Here is a 15,671-nt window from a genome sequence, read left to right on the forward strand (position 1 = left end):
TCTGCAAATCAACTTTGCTTTGTGTAATGTAACGGCTATGGCCTTTTGTTATTTCCTACATAACCTGCTAGTTTGCAAATCAATTTTCTTAGTTCCACTGATGGTCTTGTCTTAGGGTTGTTACATATTTGTATTTCTTTTCAACAATGAAATTTCTACCTCTTCTCTCAAAAAAAAAAAAAAAAAAAAAAAAAAAAAAAAAAAAAAAAAAAAACCAACCAACAACTTAACCAAAACCCATCCAAGAATCAAACCCACTAAAAAAAAAATCCACATTGATCAAAAGCAACAAATTCATTGCAATCAAAAGCCAAAACAATATAGCCCCAGCAGCCACCACCGATTTGCAACCTCTACCCTGATCTCCACCATTAACCCACCACTAACTCACAGTGATCTCCATCGCAAACCCACTGCGAACCCACTCAATCTTCACCCACAAACACAACAAATACCCACCAATGCAAGACCCACCACCACCGTGAGATTCAATACCACTAAACACAGCATATACTCATCACCACAACTACGACAAGATTGATCTCCACTTGGTCTGTGGGCATTGCACCGCCTAGAGGAATTTTGGCACTAGATCGAAGAGAGAGGTTGAGAGTTTGGGGTTGGAAAGAATGACCACCGCTCACGATGGTTGTGACAGAGAGAGCAAACAAGAGAGCAAAAAAATCAGAGAAGAGAAATGAGATACAGAGAATGAGACAGAGAGTGGGAGGAGAGAGAATAAATTAATTAAAAATTATACAATTGTGCTACAGTACCCTCATACATATAAGAGGTTACTGTAGCACAATTGTAAAAAATTTTACAATTAGAAGCCCGAATAATGCATTGATTTTGTGTTTTGATGCTAAAATATAGCATATTTTTACAATTGAAAGCCCGAATACTGATGGTCAAGATTGGACAAGATTTAATGAGCATTTTTATATATACTAGTCATAGATCCACGCGATGCGTGGGAATAAATAAATATTCTGTAATTGTGGTATAACGTATAAATTGTTATATAAATTTTGAGGAAGATAATTTGTTCTTCCTATAAATTAAACAATTTCTAAAATTATTTTTTGATATATATATATATATATATATTGAGGTGGTCCATATGTTTCTAATTTATGTTATGGTACGTTCAATTTTTTTTTTTCTTTTCACAACTAAACTCTTTAAATTTCAAATATATTATTCAATTTTCTCATTCTTTTAAAGGAGATTATCATGATAATCAAAACATATCACAAAATTACACATGATATTACTCAAATAGTTAACAAACAAATTCAAATAGATAGCAAGATTGTATTTTGATATAAATTCAAATTCTAACTTTCAAAATAACTAAGTATTATGTCAAACAAAAGCTATATAAGAGAGAGAGAGAGAGAGAGAGAGAGAGAGAGAGAGAGAGAGAGAGAGAGAGAGAGAGAGAGAGAGAGAGAGAGAACACAAAACACACATTACCAAATTGTATTAACTCAAAATAGTGTTATAAAAATATAATGATTCATCAACAGTGGCATGATCTAAGAATAACTAAGTATTATGTCAAACAAAAGCTATATAAGAGAGAGAGAGAGAGAGAGAGAGAGAGAGAGAGAGAGAGAGAGAGAGAGAGAGAGAGAGAGAGAGAGAGAGAGAGAGAGAGAGAGAGAGAGAGAGAACACAAAACACACATTACCAAATTGTATTAACTCAAAATAGTGTTATAAAAATATAATGATTCATCAACAGTGGCATGATCTAAGAAAAAGGAAGATTTAAGTAAACTTTGATTTGATTTTTAAAAAAGTGTAATGCTACAATGACAAACTATTTTACAACATTTTTACAAACTATTGTTGTGAGCAACTTTTTTTGGGTTTTCATTTAGACCTACTACTAACATCACTCTTTCATTTACTAATAACTACTCGCCATATTAGCAGTTTATAAATTTTTTTGTAAAATTTTTTTTGTCTCTAGCATTACACTTAGAAACAAGAGTAATTCTATGACCACAAACTATTTTACAACATTTTTACAAAATGATGATGTGGCCAACTTCTTATTAGTTTTCATCTAGATCCACCATTAATATCACTTTTTCTTTTACCAATAACCACTCACCACATCAACAATTTGTAAAAAAATTTTGTAAAAAAAGTTTTGCATCTCTAGCATTACTCTAAAAACAAAAAACATATAGGTGAAGAAAAAAACATAAAAGTGCTACATTGTGGGAGGCAAACAAATCATTCTTATTTCTCCCACCATTTTAATAATTATTCACTATATTAAGATCCTTTAATTACTTCTTACTCAAAAAAAAAAAAAAAAAAAAAAAAGCTCCTTTAATTACTTCATAAATATTTTTATTCTTATTTCCCAATAATTTTTTCCCTTAGTAACCTAAAAGGCATGTTATGAAAAATGAAGATTTGTTAACATAAAAGGCACAATCTAAAAAAAGTAAGATTTAATAAAGTTTGATTTGATTTAAAAAAAATAAAAGTGTTATATTGAAGGGAGACAAACAAATCATTCATATTTCTTATTAGAAATTACAATTGGTATTTGTGTTTCGATCTGGCTTGATATCATGTGTAAGGACTTGATTTGTAACGACCCAAAATGATATTGGGTTCGTACGTAAACAGGCCCAAACAATATAATTTGTAGAGCGTGGGTATTAAGAACTAGATTAACTTTCGTAGAATGAAAAGATTCACCCTCACGTATATTGAAGGCTCAGAGCGGGCACAACGTTCGGTTTTTTTCTTGTAATAGATATAGTTCTTTTGCTTTTCATGTTTTTCTTCTTCAGTATTTGCTTTTATTTTTTTCTCTTTTTTTATGTTCCGATCCCCCTCTCTGCATGTTTTTCTTTCAGTTTATATACCACCCTCTGTGTTCCATCCTCACAACACACGTGTAGGTTGGGTTCGGGGGATTTCTTTTTGTCCCATCTAGCGCCTCTTGGAACTTCCTATGGGCAGCTGTAAGGCTGCTTCATTACTGTTCAGGCATCACCTCCACATTAATGCGGCCAGAGAGTTGGTTGAGAGGCAATTAATGCGGAGGCAGCTGTAATTGTAGATATTTGTTTGCCTTTTCTTTCTTACCCTTGGTCTGTTATCCCATCTTCAGTGGTGACATAATTCCGAGGTCCGATTGTAACAAGACTGCGTCTTGATCGTCCTCGGACGCATACTGCCGAGGAGTATGGTGTCCTCGGACGAATACGGAACTCTACTTTCGTGATATTGACTATCCCCCCTTCGGTAGTTACCCTTACAACCTGACTTGGGCCTCCTCGGACGGATTTGCATCCTCGGATGGGCCACAGGCCCAACGATCCTGACCTTAATGGGCCTGTTGATTGACTGGCCCCCATATCATGCTTTGATACTAAATAATATAGTAATATATTTTAGGTGAGCGCAAACCAGCATTGACCCCAACTTTACATATATGTGAACCTTCTCATATAAATATATATATATATATATATATATATATGTGAAAATTAATAAAAGGGACTTCACTCTCTTCTGCGGTACCCAATAGCTCCCAAAAGACATAAAAGAAACTCAAATAGTGGTTTAATTATGATTAAACATACAGTAATTTCATAACTGATTTATGTAGTCCATGCCTATTAGGTTGTCTTATTGGATTTTCCTATGAACTTCTGATGGCTCTTGATCTCCTTCAACAACAAAAACAACATCAATCTTACTTTAGGTTTGTTCCAGAGGGTTTGAGAGGAGGAAGGGGTGTTTTGGGATGTTTTTTGAGCTTGCTAGAACAGAGGGGCTGGCTTGCTAATCCAACATCTTGGACCACATAGTGAGAAACACTTCCAGCATATGCAGGCACTTTGGTCCATTTTGTTCCACCTTGAAGAAAAGTAAACCTCAAAAAAGGCACCCTTGTATTCTAATTTATTACATTTACTATACTATCACTGAACAATGTTTTTTAGCAAAAAAAAAAAAAAAAAAACCCCCCAAAACATAAAGGTGTATGTGCCTCCATGTACACTTTCAGTGCCCATACAATTCTAATCCATATTAAACATAATAAACTAATGAAAGTTCCACTAACACTATCAAATTTGAGCAAAATATATTTAAAAAAAAAATATGAAATTAATGGCCCATTCATGTAAGTGAGAAAATAGAAAGATATTAAGAGTAGTGGAGAAATGAAAAGGTAAAAGGGATGGGTAAAGGTTGGAGAAAATGTAATAATAAATTAAAAAACTAATAAGAAGAAGAAGAGTAAAAAAATAAAAGAAAAATGATTGGAAATAAGTGGGTGATATGGCTATTAATGTAGCTCAACTAGAGTATAGCAACAGTAAATACTACACTTGAGCTTATATATAGAGATTATAAAAGTTATATCTAAATCTGCCTCACATGATTTCAATATAGTTATGGTCACAAACTTTAACCATCTCACCAACACGCCATTAATTTGTTGTCACTCTCAACTTATAAGCTGCTTGGCCAAAATGGTCAAATATTAAGGGCCGCACTTAAAAATGACTTGCTCTTAGTCTTTGTGTGAAAAGAAGAGAAACAGGATCCACTCACACATGACCTGATTTAATTAAAAACATTAGAAACCAATCTTGCAAGGTATATATTTTAATTAAAATCCCGAAGTACACGTTGCAAATTACAAAATATGAAGTCAATTAAATTACTAAATTATCATGTTTTGGCGAACTTTGTCTTGTAAAACAAAAATAAACTATGGAAGAATGGAGAAAAAAACCTGCAAATTTAATATGAACAAAGATAAAGTGAAAGGATGGAGCAAAGAACCTGCAAAAAAAACATCACAATCTGATAGAGATCTTGAACCATTAATTCTCTCTCTCCTCATGTCTAAAATTTACACATCAAAGAAAAAATCTTGTACTTTTGTACACTCATAGCAATTCTTAAAATCTTCTTGTGCTCCTATTTATTGAGTGATCCCCCCCCCCCCCCCACCCCCTCTGTCTCTCTGTCTCTCAACCAGAACAAACACGTCTCAAATTTACAACCATTAAAGTTGTTCATTGGTAACAAGAACCAATGCCATAGTCCTCTTTTTTTTTTTTTTTTTTTTTTTTTTGCGTCTTGAAGACAAGAATGGTTAATGACCACCCAAGGGTGTGGTTCAACCATAGGAAGTCATTGTTGCCCCCATCGCATGTGCTTGCAAGAGTTGTGGGATTCAAGTAGTAACATGTTTCATTGTTACTCTAGTAATATGTAATTATTTATTGTTGTTATAGAACGTAGGGTCGATGAATCCATAAAAAAAAAACTATTTTAGTTTAAAAAATAAAAAATAAAACATAAATAAAAAAAATTAAAAAATAAAGAAGAAGAATGATTGATGTTGTCACTATCAACTTCAAAAGCTGGTAGGTGAAAACAATCAAAAAGAAGGGCCACACCCCATGAATGATTAATGTTTTCTTGACTTGTTTTTAGTCTTTGTATAGTGCCCAGAACAGATACATGATCCACTCACACATGACTTGATTTTTTTTTTGGTAAACATCACAAGACCTGAATCACTTACATCTTATTCTCAAAGAAGGGTAGCTAGGAATAGGACCAGAGTCTGTCCTGTTCAGAGAACCAGTTGCATTGAACTAGTTGCATTCATAAGAGATGTATGCACGCATAAAACACACATGATAAGTTCGATCTACTGTGAATGAATGTGTACCATAGATGCACCACGTTAGTATTATTGAGGTAATTACTAATTAGGTACTCAACCCCACCTTCCATTCCCCACTAACACTAATTATTAAAAAAAAGAATACTCGAGTCAATGCAAAATTTATTGCAACTGACTATTTTTTATTTTTTATAATACAGTTATTTATAATAATGGAGAGAATGATTTAAACTTTGATTTTTCTAATAAAAGATGACAGATTATTATTCTATTAAGTTACACATATCTTGGCTACAAATCTATCATTGGTCACAGCAGTTGACATATTTGTTCATGGGGTTGTTAAAATTAATACGCCTAGGTAAAAGTTTGCACCTAGGAAAAAATAGTGAGAAATATGAATAAACAAATATGATAATTTCAAGAAGTTGTATATAAATAGCTTGAAGAAAGAAAATGATAGGACTATAATTTTTGTCATAATTTTTGTTACAAGTTGTTCATGGGGAAAGTCGTGAGTAGTCAAATAAAAGTGATGGATCGACACGAGTCTACAATTCCACCACCCACAACTTGGTACATTCTAATTGATTTCAATAATTATTTAGTACATTCATTCTAACTCATAACAAGTTTAAAAAATAAAAAATAAAACAATAATTTATGATTTCAGTTGTATTGGATTTCAATTAGCTCAATTTTTGTGAAGAACGAGCGCGTGCGCGCGCGCACACACACATATATATATATATATATTTTTTTTTTTTTTTCCTTTTAAAAAAATTAGCTATTATTCTACCATGTTTGGATTTTTTTTTAGTATAATTTTGGGATTTTTGTTTTTGGTTTAATGAAGACTTGAAACCTTAAAAAAAATGTAGGATAAGTGGGGCCTAACTAGGCATTGAGCCGGCACTAGTACCGATAGGGAGTGCTGAACGTTAGGTTTGAATTCTTGCGGGACCACAACAGAGACATTAGCCTTCCATTTCTTCCTACGGGGTAGGAAGTGGATCATGGCATGAGGGTTGAACCTGGTTAAGCTTAAGTCACCCTATTTAATCTTATGGACATTCTCTGACCCGTAATTGGTCTGTCAAAACTTATTTTGTAAGAAACTTTTAAACACACTTACCAGCAGAAGAATGCAATTATTGGTGTAATACAATCTGATGTTATACTGAAAAGGGTGTGTATATATATATAACTCTTGTATTTGGGAACGAAGAGGATACAACTTTACTTTTGGGAAAATAAGAACTCTAGGTCGGTGCTGAAATAACGTTTGGACGTTGGAGCATCCAAAAGGTGAAGTACAAAAGTAGAACTTCTTAGAAAGGAAACAATAACACAAACTGAACAGATTGACAATTTCAAAATCAACACTTGCATTACCAAACTTCCAACTAATATGATAATATTTCAGACACAAAACTTAAATATGCCTGAACACAAAAGGCCTAAGGAAATTCATGACAGTTACCACAAGAACTATAATGCCAACAACAGTTGCAGTTCCTCTCCAAATATCCCTAAAATATACTGTTTTCAAGGATGCCATATTTTGATTCCACCAATTGCGGTAGTACTTATTAAGATCTTCAGCAACCTCATGGTAATAGGAACTTTTTTCCACAATTTCATGGCCAAGTTTGTTAACCATGTCGGCAACTGCTTTATTGCTGCCTAGAGAGTTAACAATAATCCCTTCCTCAACAAGCAACTCTACGTCGTCTTTATTGTTGATAAGAAAATCCAATAGCAAGACATAATTGCATATGTAGGCTTCATTTGGATAATGACATTGCTCGAGGGCCATGAGATTTCGAAAAAGGTCTTCGGTTTTGTTATCTACCACAAAGTGTGGGACTACCAACCGAGTTTGCATACGCTCCAAGATTGAAATCTTTTTCAAGCAAGGTAAGCAATGCATGAGCCATGAGCAATTGAAGCATGGAAATATTTCCGAAAAGCTATTTCCTTTTTGGATTTGTACGTTAAGCAAGCTTCTCTCTTCTTTTTGAGTTTGGAATATCAATCCCGCCATCTCCAGTTTTGTTGCACTATGTCGATGTTCAATAGGATCTCCAAGCTTCTGGTCAGGTGGATGGAAGAAATATCTCTGCAAATCAGTGAAATGTTTTACTTCCTTCTCATCGCATATTTTCTCCTCGCTGTTAAAAAAGTACTTACAAGCAAGCGTAAGAAAAGAAGCTTGATAGCCTGTAGACGTTACAAAATCTTGATATAACTCATTAAGTATAAAAAATGGAACCTGATTCTCGAGTAATATCAAGTCTTGCCTTACACCATCCTTTAGCCATGGTTTACTTAGTATATAATCATTTTCTTCTTCCTTAGCTTCACTCCTCAAGAAAAGCTCAATGATAAAGATAGAATCCAGGAGAATCATATCCACAAAATTTTTCCCTTCAGGTAGAGGGATCTCTTCAGCATAACAATGGCGGATCTTATCTTTGTTTCCTTCAACGATCTTTTCAAAATCTTCTTGGATTTTCTTAGTTCGAGAAAAGAATTTCTTGAAATATCTATTTTTCAGAGTTTCCATGATCTTCATGTCCTTCAGTTCATCGTTGTTGCAATGAACAGGGCCTATTGAAACTAGCTTTGGAGTGTAGGCTTCTTCCTTTACCTTGCGAAGTCTTTTGGGGACCTTGTAGATGCAACACTCGGAGCCCCACATAGGCTCCTGGAGGACCTGGACTGTGATGTCAATGATAATCTCCTCACATTGAAGTTCTTTTTCTTGTGAAGTATCAATTACACCGTTAGGCATGGCCATGTTTTCCTAGTGACAAACAACAATCATTAGCACTAGAAAACTTACACCAAAATTTATTCCAAGAGGCACCGTTTGCAGCCAATTTCAATCCACATGAATGAGATTATGTTTTCTAGATCAAATAGTTTAGAGAGTGTCAAGTAATTTATAATTTTTATATAATATATAAAAGAAAAAATCTTGAGAAAATTTAATCAAGAATTCAAATTATATTATAATTGCACTCCAATTTTGTATCAAGAAAAATAGAGATAAGGAAAAAAAGAAGAAAGGTGCTTGTGTGTTAGAGAAAAAAGGAGAAGAGTGTTAGGTGGGGGTAGGTGTGAAATAATAAAAAAAGTGAAAAAAAATATTTTAAATAAAATAGAGTGTATAATAAATAAATTGATATGAATGTTTTTGTTAAGTGTTTGTATAAAATAGAAAAAATGGATTCTTATACTAAAATAAAATGAAGATTTTAGACGGACTAATGCCAATGCTCATAGAACCATTTTCATAACAATAGTTAGAACCATTGAATAATTTTGATAATATATAAAATGATGTAAAATATTTTTGATCAAACGATAAAAGAGCATTTATTTTTGGGAGTTATTCCAAATGTCAATTTGTAAATTACTTATTTTTTTTTGTAGGTTATCCATATAGTATTTATCAAAATTCAAAGGTATAGTTTTTTTTGTAACTTTTACCTTAAATATATTACAATTAGATTATTTGCTAAAAAGTTAAGACAAAAAGTAGAAGGTAAAACTCTTTTCAACAACTCCCATACTTTTTTTTCATAATTATCTAACGTAGTAAACTATGATTGGTTATTTATTATTTTTAGATAGATCTATTATTTTTTCTCAACCATTTACAATTAAAATGTGAGGTATTTGAGCCAAAAGTTATCACTAATTTTGTGATCTAAATTTTTTGTATTTTTGGACAAAATGCAAAAAAATAAATAAAAATTTGATTTGACTCAACTTTGCTCACACGGACTGCTTGTACTTCTAATATGACATTATTATCATTAATATATTTGAGTTAAAAGATAGGATAATTTAGATTTTTCTTTCTTTCTTTTTGAAGACTAAAATCTCAGTTCTTTTCTTTTTATTCTTTACAAGTATTTATATTGACGAAGTAACCATCATGCTAAGAGTGTACTAGAGTATAATTTGGCTTTTTTTTTTTTTTTTTTTTTTAGTGAAAAGATAGAAATAATTTAGCATTATTGATCTTTCAATATATGTGAGGAATTTTATTTTAAATTAAATAATTTATTTTTTTTAAAATGAAAAAACTTGTTTCGTAATAAAAAAAAGAAGGAAGGAGAGGAGATGGTTGTGAGAAAGAAAAAAGTTTTTATCGCTAAAACAAAAGAAGGAAAATTAAAGGTATAAAATTAAATCCATTTTTATAGCTAAAACATTACAATTAAATCTTGATAAATACATTGTAAAAATTTTACCAATTAGAAAAGTTTATCCTCCATAGTAAGTTATTGTACAAATAAAAATAAATTTTAACAGAGCAAAGGGATAAAAACAACACCAGAATAAGAACAGTATAGATCAACTAAAATGCCAAAAAAACACTCATCAAAACTTGATATTTTCATGATTAGAAGAATTAAAGGCCACCGACTTCAAACTCAAAACTTGGATCTCTCTTCCTATCCAAGAGAGTTCTCCTTACTGAGTTGTTCATACATCTCAGCTCGTAGGAGACAAGAGTAAGTCTTGAACAATTTGGTGGCTGTATGTGTAATTGACTTATGGGTTTTAGGTGAAGATTTGTTGTGGTGGTCGAAAATGTTGCAACAACATAGAAAGAGAATTGCATCGAGATTTGGAGAGAATAAGGAAAAGAGGAAAAGAAAAACCACGAGTCTGGTAAGTCAGTGAAAATTTCCAATTCTCCCATAGAAAGAATATGAGTTCGAATCTACCAAATTAAAAGAGGAAATTAGTTTAATTAGTATAAAAATATTTAGAGACCCACCTTGCAAGGTATTATTTTTTAATTAAAATCTCAAAGTTTATATGAACTCAATTAAATTAGCAAATGATCAGTTTTTGGATAAACTTTATCTTGAAGAACAAAAAATAAAGTGAAAGGATGGAGTAAAGTACCTGCAAATTTTTATCTTGAAAAGAATTCTTGTATTCTAAACTCCAAGGGACAGTAGTGTCAGCTAGAGATTATGCCTGTTGAAGCAAGCTCTGCTAATTTGGATCTTTCACTCTCTCTCTGCAGTGCTCATACCTAAAACTCAATTATAAAAGAAAATATATTGTGCACTTGATAGCACTCATTGGGCTCCTATTTATAGAGTGATCTCTCTCTCTCTCTGAAAGCTAAGAATACGTCATGCTCATAATGACATTATTCTAACAAGTCTACGGGAGTAATTTTTTACCTAATAAAGCACCAAAACTTTGGTCCCAATTATAACATGTGCATGGTACGATGTCGTCGATGTGGCTAGTAATTTGACATTTTCATATAAAATTATTATTTAAATTTTTATATTAAAAAATTATAACTTATTTTACTGTTTATATTCTTTTACATAGACGGTTAGTCTTTTAATATCAGCTTTAACTTTTAGTTTTTATCTTCTATATATATATATATATAGCTTTTTCAAATCATACTTTTTTCAAAAAAAAATTCACTTTTTCTCACTTTTTTTTTTTTTTTTTTAAGGTACAGGTATAATTTAGTATATTTTTAGTAAAAATTTTTTAACAAAAAACTGAATAAGCTTTTCCCAAATAAAACACTTAGTTATGACAAAAATTGTGATATTTGATGTGATACTAGAATTTTTGAATTTAGTCAATTTACAAACATATCATAATCGGTATTTTTCACCTTTTTCCAGCTTTAAAGTTACAATTAAAAAAAAAAAAAAAAAAGATATGGCAATCAAATTTTATGGAGCGTTTATGAATAATATTTTTCAAAATTTTTTTATATTTATTATTCATTTATATTTTATACTATAGATTAAACAAATATGTATAAGAGCATCGGATGCAAAATCTTGCAAAAAAAAAAAAAAAAAAACCTTCATTTTACACATTTTGACCAAAAAAAAAAAAAAACCTACATCAGTGGGTGTAAAATTGTGCATAAATGCACAATTGCTACAACAACTGTGTATAGATGCACGGTTACTGTAACACTTGCATTTAATATTTTAGTAATTTTTTCTCTCTCCTTGGCTTTGTTGCTCTCGCTCTCAACTCACTCTCCTGCTCTAACCAAAGAACCTCACTCTCCTTTTTTCTCTCACTCTCACCTCACTCTCCTGCTCTGACTGAAGAACCTCACTCTCCCTTTTTCTCATTTGATCAAATCATCTCTCGCCATCATTGCCGATAGCCATTGCCCTGATCTCTCGCCTATCAGAGAAACAAAGTGAAATTCGAAAGCGTACCTCCTCCATTCCCTGAGAACGAAGCCTTCCTCAAGCTCCATCTCCATCGGAGGGGGCAAAATCAGACCGTCCGATTCAGGAAACCCTCCATCGAAGTCCTCACTGATTGCTTCATCAGTGTAAATCTCCAAGACTGGCTACGATGCGAACACGTCATCTCTGATGGAGAAAGAGGTGTCATTGGGTTGAGTAAACGAGTCGGGAAACGATGACATGGCTGGCTGGGTTTTGATTAGTGGGTTGTTTGATCTCGTTGTTTGATCGCCGTTGGGTTGATGATCGCCGCTGCTCTGATCATTGATGGTTGCTGGGTATTGAGTCAAGAATGAATATTTTATTGAATAAATGTGTAGTTAGAACAGACAAACTGATGCAGGTATTTTGTAAAAGTGAATGTGTAAAATAAAAAAAATAAAAACATATTTTTCCTTACAAAATGGATAAAAATTATGCAATCACTGATGTGGATACTCTAACATTATTAAAGTCTATGTAACAATAAACTTACTCATGCAAATAAGTACAATTATATTAACTTTACATGAACAACAGTGTAAACCTACAATCCTACACTTTACAGGACTAGCATTACTTTTATGCAACGTGAAACTTGCACTAATATGTTCATTAGTCATTCCTACCACCACCAACACCAACAACAACAAAAGTTCATTAGTCATATTGAGGACCATTGCTGCTGTAATTTTCCCGAACACAATAATTAACGTGCGATTGACTAAAAAAAAGCAAGACTTGCTAAAGGTGACTTTGTGTACGACAAGAAAAACATGGTCCACAGTACACTCACACCTGACTTGACCGTTTACTTTTACATCTTTTTTTGATCACCCATTGACCCCGTCCAGGTAAGTTTACTTTTACATCTTATTCACACATAATTGAAGAAACAAGACCCAGCAATAAGTCTTTTTTTAATATATATTTATATATTTTGGGTGAATCACCCCAAAAGTCTTTTTTTTTTTTTTTTTTTTGGAATGTTTTTCTGAATGAGTTACCCAATAAGTCTATCAATGGTAACAAATGCACACTCGTTTAGATAGATGCACATGCTTGCCAAATGATTGGTGGCATTGTGATTTTTTTTTTTAACGGGACTATTATGAATATTGAATGCATACAAAAGGTGGACCAAACTTGTAGTTAGGATCATTGAATTAGTTAGGTACAATAGTTAATACAAAATTTCACGTGACCACTAGTCTTTTCTTTTTTTCTTTTTTCTATTTTTGTTAAGATAAGAAGTTGATAAGAAATAGGTGATTTACTGCTCTCTTTTTCTTTTTCTTTTTTTTCTAAATAAGAAATATGATAGTTATGATAATTTTTTTTTTTTTTTTTTTTAAGTTTCAATACATAGCATTCGCTCTTGATAATAGCTCTTTATCATCAAACCAATACACCAATTAGTTTTTTAGTATAGACAGAGATTGAATCATAAATCTCTTATTCAACCATCAGAAATTTTACTAATTGAGTTAACTAGAACCCACATAATTATGGTAATTATTATGATTATGTTTGTATATAAAATTATTTAACATACCGTTTGAATAAGATAAGACATGGCAAGGTAGGGTATAAAAATATGAGGTTGTATAAGAAATCATTATAGAATTCAAACTCAATTAATTAATACAAACACATGCTCGCTGATGTACAATTTTATGACATGATTTCAATTTAGTTTGCAATCTTTTGTTATGGTATTAGAGCCATAACTTTGAACCCTCTCAGAGTAATCTCCTCACTACAATAGCTCTGTTAGGTTCTAAAGTGTAGGACTTTATGTAATTAGAACTCTAATTTGTATTGTTGGCAAACCATGATCAAAACAATGTGTTTAGAAGTGTTTAAAGCTAGCTCAAAGTTGTATGTCAATGTAAAGTTGGAATCGAGTGTAAAGCAGAAAACACTGTGGCTTTCGACCTGGCTCGATCGATCGAAGCTTAGGCTTGACCGATCGAAGCTCGGGCAGATCGCTTTTCTGCAGAATTTTCCAACTCAGCCCTAAGTGTTTTAAAACGTTTTTTTGGGTTTCTTACTTGTACTAAGTATAAAAGACAAACCCTAGCCACGTTTTAGTGTTGCTCATAATTGCGGTTTGTGTAAATCTCTTGTGAGATCTAGATGAGCTTTCCTTTACACAAACTTAGGGTTTTCAAGGAGGAGATATTCTCTACACCTTGATGATCAAAACAGTTGCTGCCATTAAAGCTAAAAGAATACACAAGCGGGGGTGCTTGTAGCTGGTGGGAATCCAAGAAAGAAGGAGTCCGTGGATTCGGAGCTTGCACGTGGTCGTGTCAGTAAGTTCTACTGGTTGGTAGCATTAGGAAGTCGAGCGGGGGTACTTGTAAGTCCTTTTGTATGAACTTCGATTCTTTCTGATAGTGGATTCAAGTTTACCTTGAGGATAGCTAGGTCAAATCCTCCCTAGGTTTTTACCGGTTTGGTTTCCTGGGTGATCATATAGTGTATTATTTATTTTCCGATGCTTTGCATGATTTGATCTTTATTATTGTGATAACCTAAACTTGTTTAATTGGACTAAGTAACAACTTGGCTAATTACTTAGGTTTAATCAATTGTTTAAGGGGTCTAAAAACTGTCAAGTGGTATCAGAGCGGGTAGCTCTTTTGTTGTTGATCCTTTGATCACTGAGCTGATCCTTGACCCCTGTTGTCATGGAACACGGACACTCTCTAGTTATTCCTCCTCACTTTGATGGGAATAATTATGCTTACTGGAAAGTAAGGATGAAAACCTTCCCGAAATCCATTGATGAGAGGGTGTGGAATTCCGTTGAATACGGATGGGAGAAGCCCACTACTCCTGTTAGTGAGTGGCAAACTTCTCAGAAAGAAGCAGCTTCGTTTAATAGCAAGGTTATGAATGCGATTTTTAATGCTGTTTCTATAGAGGAATTTAAGAGAATCTCGAATGTTGAGATCGCTCATACTGCTTGGAATATCCTCCAGACTGTGCATGAAGGCACAAAGGCTGTCAAAATAAATAAATTGCAGCAATTGACTTCTAAATTTGAAAGCATTAGGATGTCTGATGATGAATCTTTTGATGAATTCTATGCTAAACTGAATGATATTGTTAATTCTGCTTTTAACTTGGGTGAAATCTATGATCAACCTAAAATTGTTAGGAAGATTCTTAGATCTTTGACTGAAGACTTTAGACCCAAGGTAACTACCATTATTGAAAGCAAGGATGTGGACTCCATCCCTGTTGATGAGCTTGTAGGATTTCTTCAATCCTATGAGTTGGATCTACCCAAAACTACCAAATCCAAATCAATGGCTCTTAAGTCAGTTGATGATGTTGATAGTGGTAGATTTGATGATGAGTTCTCTGCTACAGAGATTGCCTATCTTGCCAAGAATTTTAGAAATTTTCTCAAGAATAACAATAGAAAGGCAAGAGGCACAAACACTGTTGAACCTAGAAATTTTAGGAAGTATGATCCCACTAAGGTTAATAACAATGATAAACCTAGAGAAAGAGTAGGTCAGTCTTCCAATAATTCTTTGGGCTCTCAATATTTTGGATGTCAAGGGTATGGACACTTGAAATCTGAATGTCCAACCTACTTGAAGTCTATGGGTAAGGCTATGGCTGTAACCCTTAGTGATGGTGAAGTTTCTGATCATGATTCTGATTGTGATGAGAATGGAAACTTCATTGCTTTCACTGCTACTGCTG

General features: G+C 32.9%; 1 protein-coding gene across 2 annotated transcripts; it reads right to left on the reverse strand.

The window, feature by feature from the left end:
* Positions 1-7,052: 7,052 nt before the first annotated feature.
* LOC126723175 (UPF0481 protein At3g47200-like) lies at positions 7,053-10,800 on the reverse strand. 2 transcript variants are annotated; one of them, XM_050426472.1, is made up of 3 exons: positions 10,621-10,800; positions 7,964-8,497; positions 7,053-7,810 (listed from the first exon to the last, which is right to left on the reverse strand). In XM_050426472.1, exons 2-3 carry the CDS (start codon positions 8,489-8,491, stop codon positions 7,124-7,126), a joined length of 1,215 nt encoding a protein of 404 aa, XP_050282429.1. In that variant the 5' UTR covers positions 8,492-8,497; positions 10,621-10,800; the 3' UTR covers positions 7,053-7,123. The 2 variants fall into 2 exon arrangements, with proteins under 2 accessions (XP_050282429.1, XP_050282428.1); XM_050426471.1 differs by having other exon boundaries at positions 7,053-8,497.
* Positions 10,801-15,671: the final 4,871 nt, after the last annotated feature.

This window comes from Quercus robur, chromosome 4 (genome assembly GCF_932294415.1).
Source record: "Quercus robur chromosome 4, dhQueRobu3.1, whole genome shotgun sequence".
Taxonomy (NCBI): Eukaryota; Viridiplantae; Streptophyta; class Magnoliopsida; order Fagales; family Fagaceae; genus Quercus; species Quercus robur.

What these genes read in the sequence shown, in the direction of transcription:
- LOC126723175 (XM_050426471.1), bottom strand. Translation starts at nt 8,491, where the DNA reads ATGGCCATGCCTAACGGTGTAATTGATACTTCACAAGAAAAAGAACTT.